Source organism: Gastrolobium bilobum, unplaced genomic scaffold (genome assembly GCF_033153095.1).
Source record: "Gastrolobium bilobum isolate Gb01-03AN ecotype WA unplaced genomic scaffold, APGP_CSIRO_Gbil_v1 utg24763, whole genome shotgun sequence".
Classification (NCBI taxonomy): Eukaryota; Viridiplantae; Streptophyta; class Magnoliopsida; order Fabales; family Fabaceae; genus Gastrolobium; species Gastrolobium bilobum.
This window is the reverse complement of record NW_026898295.1, coordinates 90,363-98,851: the sequence shown is the minus strand read 5'-3', so window position 1 is coordinate 98,851 and position 8,489 is coordinate 90,363. Positions and strand designations below refer to the sequence as shown.

Here is an 8,489-nt window from a genome sequence, read left to right as displayed (position 1 = left end):
AATGGAAATTACAATCCACAATCGCTAGTGTTAAATGGTTGTCAGGGAATAAATGATACCCAAAATTTTTTTACGTTTTTCTTCTACCAAACGTGGAAACAAATTATTCCCTCTTTCACTTTCTAGGACATCCAAAAAATTACTCCATACCAAACAGCTCCTTAGGGATAAACACTTCTCCCGTGGTTGGAAAATTTTTTTTATCTCTCACTGATCCATAAATATATGAAATCCGCCACCTAATAAAAATAATAATAATTAAGGCATGAAATTCGAAAACTTTATCATTTATGTCTAACACTGCTGTAATGTTTGGTCTGTGTATTTTTACCATTTAAATATTCGCTGTTTTTCATATAAATATATACATACCTAAACGAAGGCCTTGAAGATGTGCATCCCCTCTTTTAATTTTTTTCATATTTTTTAGGATGGCAATAGATGTTTGAACGCCTAACTTACATTATTCAAGCCTCTTATCACTAACCATAACCCGCGGTAAACGAGACCCATAAGAAAAAGATAAAAATAAAAATTAATTCCATCTAATTTTTGTGTGTATATATAAAACAAAATTATCTAAAGCAAGATAACAAACATATTTTTCAAACTTTTTATTTGTTCATTTTAATTAGCTTTTTTCTTTTTCAAGAGTCTGACTTAATTATCTAGTCAAATAGACCGTGCCAATGACTCGTCCCTAGGTGTAATTTTTTCTATAATTCTACATGCAGATTAGTTTTGATCTTATTCAATTTATATAATGAAATGAACCGAAAGGTGGAAGCAAAATTCAACAAATATATCTCGCATATGGTATGCCTAATTACGCAGCCAATTTGGCAAAATTATGAATTCCGTTCTTAGAAGCTAGAATCATGATATTCGTAATCAATGATCAAAGTTCAGTACCAAATAAATAACGCAATTCCCTTCCCTTTAGAGTGCTATGTATGAACCTGCATATTCTTCTTATAGAATCACTAGATTGTCACACTAACCTATAGGCTACAGCAATAACCATATAGCTACGCCATACTAAGAACCGTCCTTCAATAATGAATCCTCTCATGTATACATGACCGTGTCATAGATTTTAACTATCAATAATCAAATCAATAATAATGATTGTAACTTCCCATCCTTATATTTTTTTTCTCTTACTTTATCATCATTGATCCGCCCATATATGATTAGAATTCTTCTATATGACATGATCATATTAACTAATACATGAGAGGATCCACTCCCGAATTAATGACTATCTTGTGCGAACAAACATAACAACTAAATAATACAGATTAAAGTTCCTGACTTTATAAACAAATAAAAAAAGAAAATTTAATAGAATAAAAAGTAAATCCACTGCCTATGTTCTCATTCAACTTACAAGAAATCAATTGATTTTCGCTTTCAGAAAGTAGTATAAAGTCACACACGTAAAACAGATACCATGAACAGAGTATGAGTTTCAACTACAATATTATAACAGCTCCATAAATCGCGCCAGCGGGCTACCATATAGGTATAAAATATTTCATGTTTCTGTGAAGGATAATTTATCAACACAAACCTCATCTTTGGTATAATACATGGTGCTTTTCGATCTTTTGTGCATCAGCGAGGCTGCAATGCTCCTTGAATGTGTTTAACAGCGCTGTCATAGTGCACAAAGCCCATAAACCAAAATTCATGGTTGTCAACTGAGATAATTTGTATAAATTTTTCGGACTGGTTGGTTTTGCTTATTGATGGGTTTACTGCTCTCAGCTGATGCAGTGGAATCACCACCTAATGCACGAGAAGGAAAATATGCATGTAAATATTTCAAATAAAAGAAAAATAAGATTGAAAATCAGAACTTTTTAGTAAAATAAAATATGACAATCTTGGGCAATCAGACAACATATGAAACGTCACTAAATGCATATAGCACAACTCTTTTCCATATTTAAATTATACAGACTTCACTTTCCTTTAGTATAGCCTTAGGTATCTTATTAAATGCCAATAAATTCCTTTAATACACCTTCAGCAATAAAAATGAAAATAAAAAAGTATTAGCAGGAACTAAAAAAGTGTTACAGCAACATTGGCAAATTTCCTCAGATCCATTCTGTCATTCCTTGATAAAATAACATGGGTCCGAATGAGCTTAATCTCATATTATCATAAGCAATAAAGCTTCAAAAGGCTGGAATAAATTATATGGCCACCTAACAAATATCACAAGCATAGCTGGCACAGAGTTTAAAACAACTCAAATTGAATCCTGACCAACTAAGCACACGGCAACTGAATTCGTCGATCATCATTAATACGGGTTCGAAAACAGAGCACCAAATTATATAATTGTAATCACTAATCGAAATCTGAAGAAAACATTTATTCTCAATTTCCAACTTACAGTTTATTGAAAATCACATTAGTAAATCTCCTTTACTTAATTACTATCAGAATTCAGAAAAAGGAGAGTAAGCATGAGATAAGACACAAGCAAAAAAGTAATCCTCCTTAATTAATTTTGAGTCTTGATTTTTTAAATTTCAAGCATTATCAGTAAGCATGAAAGACCAGTACTGCACTCAAAAAGATAATCCTTAATTCCAAGAAATGCAAAATAACTGAACATGTAAAAATGTCTAATTAAATTTTGCTATGATATAGAAATATGTGAAATTACAGCACTTGAATGAAATCAATTTCTATTCAATTCCACAAAAAATAATAATAAATGTATACTGCTTAGCAACGAATCATCGAAAATGAAGCCATTCATAGATCATGTCATGAAATCAGTTTGCCAAATTGGGAAAGGCATGAGAGATCACAGATATTGATCATATTTTATATCAGAAGATAATAACAAGCAAGATACTTGCAACTTACCTTATAATAGCTCCATTGAGTCTCCTCACCCACTTGGTAAGAAAGTGGGTTATCACTACAAAATGCCAACTTTGCAGTTGACAAATATAAAACTCCCATCACAGGTCCAGCCGAGGTGGACAAATAGCATGCATATGTTTTCAGAAGTTGTTCCTCTGGAACAGTCTCAAAAGTTTGTCTAAAGATCTTCTCATAGCCACCTTCCGCAAGAACTTTTGTTCCCTGAGCAATCCTCCCCACAGCAGCATCAGCAAAACTAGGACCTGTTTTCACTGTTACATGGAAATTCAACATGTACATCAAAACCAGGACCTGTTTACACTGTTACATGGAAATTCAACATGTACATATAAGGCAAGCAAAGGAACACTGCTGAAACACATCATCAAGCACCATACCCACCCTCCCCTCTAAAAAAGGTATATAAGCATGCAGCACTAACAATAGCTCAAAAGAATGAAATCATGTTTCTGCAAAACCACAAATTGAAAAAGAAAAAGAAAAAACAGATTATTAACAGCAGTAATGAATACATACAGTGCTGCCACATATTCCCAGCAAAATCTTCGGCCTTCTTGGAAGCCTCTGCTGCTTTCTTTCCCCATTTTCCAAGAACGTCTTTCACCGAATCTAAAGTATCTGCGCGTAAGGAACATAACATAACTTAAAGGCACTGTCCGTGGATGAAAAACAGTATCGTAAAACAAGAAAAAAAGAGAGAAAGAAAACTAACTCTTAGCAGATGTGGGAGCGGGAACCGGCGCAGGAGAGACATAGGGATTGGATTCCTTGGGCATGGTGGTAGCAGCATCGCTGGAAATGGGTGCACGTGATTCGGGTGTACTGGAACTATTCATGGGTTGTTGAGACAAGGGTTGAGGTTGAGGTGGGACAACATCGTTGGGGTCGAGTTTAGGATAAGGAGCGTAATCGGGAGAGTGAGGATCTTCCGGTTTGGTGTTGTTAGGTTGGGTGTGGGTTTGATCAGTACTCATATCGTTCGCTTAGGTTTTCTCCCTTCGGTTTTGGGATCGGGATATTTGCGGTGATAAGATGCTGATGCTGATGCCGATTCTCAGTTAACGAATCAATGAATCAAGTAAACCAGACAGACAGACCCTCAGGTCAGGACTCAGGAGAGAGTCGTTGAATTGGGATTAGGATTGGAGGACTTCGTGGGACTCCAATTCAAATATCGACTCTTCGAAACCGTCAGATTTTTTGACAGGTTGGTTCCTTAATGCTCTTTCTAGATCTGGCCGTTTTATTATTATTATTATATTATTTCACTTTTTCCAAACTGATAGAATGGACATATATCTATCTATCTACCCATTGGCCCAAAATTAATCCAAAGTTTAAGTTGTGAAAGCCCAGTAGAGTTCATCACTCCTTGGACCATCATATTACAAATTTGTGACGCCGAATGGGCCAGTAGTAACAAGACGAATAGGCCCTATATTATTAGGGTTGGTATAAATTTCAACATGGTCCGGGTCTGTTTAGAAGCAGAATTTTTTTGTCATTTTACTATAAATTCTTTTGAAAAACCGAAAAGTAATTCGAAGCTCTGTATTAACTTAGAACATCACGCCACAGAATGATTTTACTTTTAATTTATGATAGTAATTCTTTATTAGCAGTGCACATCAATTAATTATAATTATCTCCTCTCTTTTTGGATAGCCAGAAAAGACTATATAGTTTATACTTTATACTTAATAGACATTTCTATTTTGTATTTTTATTTCAACAGAATTTAGTAGCACAAAGTACAAAAGCTCGGAGCGGGTCCACGTCCACCAAATAAAAAAAGCATGGATAGGGAGTCAAATGCTGGTATTAACCATTAGATATTTACGAGACGGTGTATTTGAAGATATATTGAGATATTGATAGGTTCACTGGCCAATGAAACGAAAGTTTGGTAAAGAAAACAAAACAATACGTAAATAACTTAACGTCTTAAGTGACATTTGGTATAAGAGAAATTTTTTTTATATGAGAATCTTCATTTTCAAAAATATAATTTTTATATTTAATTTACAATAATATTCAAAAATTTAAAATTTAAAAAAATTCAGTTTATCGAGAATTCGAAAAAATACTTGCTACCACACAACCCCTAAAAGAATCATAAGTGGAATGAAACAAAATGCAACGTAATAAAATAAAATCGAGTATAATAGTTTTTTTTATATTATCACTTAAATGAAATAAAGAAAGAACTTAAATAATAATAATGAAGGAGATGTGATATTCCTTGATGAGATGAGAGAGAGAGATCGAGAATCTCAATGCTCAGCTCATAGACACGGACAGCGCACACAGCAGAGCCTGCTTAGTCTTCATTCATTCATTCATTCTCTCTCTCTCTCTCTCAAATAAATCAAATCAAAACACTCTCTCTCACAGATCAGCAAAAGAGGGAAGAATCATGAGACAGAACAAGACCGAAGAAAACCACCGATCCTCCCTCATGGATCTCCCCACCGAATCCTCCTCCTCCTCCACCACCAAAACCCGCAACTGCACCGGGTCGGAGCTCCAGTCACCACTTCCGGACCAAGTCCTCGAGAATGTCCTCGAGAACGTCCTTCACTTCCTCACCTCACGCCGTGACAGGAACGCCGCCTCATTGGTCTGCAAGTCATGGTGCCGCGCCGAGGCTCTCACCCGATCCGACCTCTTCATCGGCAACTGCTACGCCGTCTCTCCCCGCCGCGCCACTGCCCGCTTCGGCCGCGTCCGTTCCGTCACCATCAAGGGCAAGCCGCGTTTCGCGGACTTCGATCTGATGCCGCTCAACTGGGGGGCCCACTTCTCTCCGTGGGCCACGGCTTTGTCCAAAGCCTACCCTTCGCTCGAGAAGGTTCACCTTAAGCGCATGTCCATCACCGACGATGATCTCATTCTCCTCGCCGAGTCCTTCCCCGCTTTCAAAGAACTCGTCCTCGTTTGCTGCGAAGGGTTTGGTACCACTGGACTCGCCGCAGTTGCCAGCAAGTGCAGGTATTAACAAATAACAACCCTTATGGCATTGTTCTCTTGTTATGTTGTACCCTTTCAAATTTCACTCGATGTGTTTGTTGACTTTTTGTATTGTATTTTTTTATTTTATTTTTATTATTATTGTTGCCAGATTGCTGAGAGTGCTTGATCTTGTGGAATCTGTGGTTGAGGTTGCTGATGATGATGAAGAAGTGGATTGGATATCTTGTTTTCCTGAGAGTCAAACCCATCTTGAATCTCTTGTTTTTGATTGTGTTGAGTGCCCGGTTAATTTCGATGCATTGGAGAGGTTGATTGCTAGGTCCCCTTCTTTAAGGAAACTTAGGTTGAATCGATCTGTTTCCATTTCTCAGCTTTACCGCTTAATGCATCGTGCACCGCATCTCACGCATCTTGGAACGGGGTCGTTTTGTGCATCAGATGAGGCTATGGGTGTTGTTGGTGATCAGGAACCAGATTATGCAGCTGCATTTGCTGCTTGCAAATCATTAGTCTGTTTATCTGGATTCAGGGAGATTTGGGCAGATTATCTGCCTGCCATTTACCCCGTCTGCGCTAATCTCACGTCTTTGAATTTCAGTTATGCTGATATTAGTGCGGATCAACTCAAACCGGTTATATGCCACTGTCATAAACTACAGACATTCTGGGTATGTGTTGTGTAGTCATGCTTGTCTGTGCCATTCTAGAGTGGATTGTAAATGAATTGGGAGTTAAAGCTTGCTTTTGCTTTTGTTATGCAGGTCCTTGATTCAATTTGTGATGAAGGGCTTCGAGCAGTGGCTGCAACTTGCAAAGATTTGCGCGAGCTTCGGGTTTTCCCTGTTAACGCGAGGGAGGAGACGGATGGTCCGGTTTCTGAGGTTGGATTTGAGGCAATTTCTCAAGGTTGTAGGAAATTGCAATCGATTTTGTTTTTCTGCCAAAGAATGACAAATGCAGCTGTGGTAGCGATGTCAAAGAACTGCCCGGAACTTGTGGTGTTTCGTCTGTGTATAATTGGGCGATATCGGCCGGACCCTGAGACACAAGAGCCAATGGATGAGGGTTTTGGTGCTATTGTTATGAACTGCAAGAAGCTCACTCGACTTGCTGTTTCTGGTTTACTGACTGATAGAGCTTTTAGTTATATTGGGATGTATGGAAAATTGATTAGGACACTGTCAGTTGCTTTTGCTGGAGACACGGACCTGGGCCTCAAATATGTGCTAGAAGGATGCCCTAATCTTCAAAAGCTTGAAATCAGGGATAGTCCATTTGGGGATAGAGCTTTACTTTCTGGTTTGCATCATTTTTACAACATGAGATTTCTCTGGATGTCGTCCTGTAAATTGACACGCCAGGCTTGCCAAGAAGTTGCACGAACATTGCCCCATCTGGTTTTGGAAGTCATCAATACTGAAGAGGATAAAGTTGATGGTTTTGAGATACTTTACATGTATCGGTCTCTTGACAGGCCAAGGGCTGATGCTCCTAAAGTTGTTACCATCCTTCATTAGTTTTTTAAAATTCAAGAAGTTGTTACCTTTTTCCTAAGATGGCTGCTGAGTGAAATTACTGAGCGGGGATTTTTGAATAAACCTGCCACAAGATTTCTGCTATCAATGTCAAACAAAGTTGAGCTAACAACTGCTGTTCTTGGCTAGGCCTGCTGTGATGGCAGGCCTTAAAGAAGCTATTCTGGGGGAAACCATTTCTCTTTCTGCATTCTTGTTTATGGAAGAGGACTCAGGTTCAGGAGGGGAATAGAAAAATGGGGGACGGGGCACCAAGAATGATGCAGAAGATGAAATCCTGCAGGTATTGGACCATCCAATGTTGTTGTATCACTATACTAAAAATTTATGTCCTTTTCCTTTTTATCATTTTATCATAAAGGAAAACTACTAGAGTGAGGGAAGGTAGAAATTGCTGAAGCTGCGGTGAGAATTGGTCAAATAGATGGTCTATCGAGAAGCAGATTCAGATGGTCTGTGTAATTTGATTCAGATGATAGTTTAAGCTGTAGGTGGCGAGAATCCAATCACCACTCTGATATAAGCGCATCTCTGTTTCCCTATCTCAGATTTTTGTTTTTCCAGATGTGTTGCTGTAGCGCCCTTGAATTTATTTTTAGTCAGCAATTGTTAGATGGTTAATAAATGCCGGAAAATGGCCTATTTGACCCATTTGATGCAAAATTTAAAATTTATCTGATTAATGCAAAATTAAAAGACTTAACTAAAATAATGCTGTGAGACACGCGAAGAAGTCGTATTCATTCAAGTAGTTCATTTGGGTAGGCGTGACTTGCGCATGCAAGTATGTGTGCCTATTACGTGATGCGTATTGCATGAGTGGTATGTGCGACGTACATTCTCCTGCCCAACTTGAACTACATTTTTTCCATGCACAATTTGAGCATGCATGATTCCTTGCACATCTTATTATATTATTTTGGTAAAATCTTTTGGTTTTTCATTGATTCGATAAAAGTTTTGAAATTCGCACTATTTGTATTATGGTTAAAAGGTTTAAGAATATGCTTGAGTGATATACAAATATATTTAGTGGGACTGTGTTTGTGTTTTAAATTCTATTCAAATACA

At 37.6% G+C, this 8,489-nt stretch overlaps 2 protein-coding genes across 2 annotated transcripts; one reads left to right on the top strand and one right to left on the bottom strand.

The window, feature by feature from the left end:
* Positions 1 to 1,316: 1,316 nt before the first annotated feature.
* On the bottom strand, positions 1,317 to 4,125 carry LOC133314587 (GEM-like protein 1). Its single transcript, XM_061516080.1, has 4 exons — positions 3,623 to 4,125; positions 3,427 to 3,528; positions 2,890 to 3,161; positions 1,317 to 1,791 (listed from the first exon to the last, which is right to left on the bottom strand). The coding sequence occupies exons 1-4, from the start codon at positions 3,882 to 3,884 to the stop codon at positions 1,618 to 1,620; spliced, it is 810 nt and encodes a 269-aa protein (XP_061372064.1). The 5' UTR covers positions 3,885 to 4,125; the 3' UTR covers positions 1,317 to 1,617.
* Positions 4,126 to 5,179: 1,054 nt separating this feature from the next.
* Positions 5,180 to 8,064, top strand: LOC133314591 (transport inhibitor response 1-like protein). The gene is made up of 3 exons (XM_061516085.1): positions 5,180 to 5,901; positions 6,032 to 6,551; positions 6,645 to 8,064. Exons 1-3 carry the CDS (start codon positions 5,327 to 5,329, stop codon positions 7,398 to 7,400), a joined length of 1,851 nt encoding a protein of 616 aa, XP_061372069.1. The 5' UTR covers positions 5,180 to 5,326; the 3' UTR covers positions 7,401 to 8,064.
* The last annotated feature ends 425 nt before the right edge of the window (positions 8,065 to 8,489 follow it).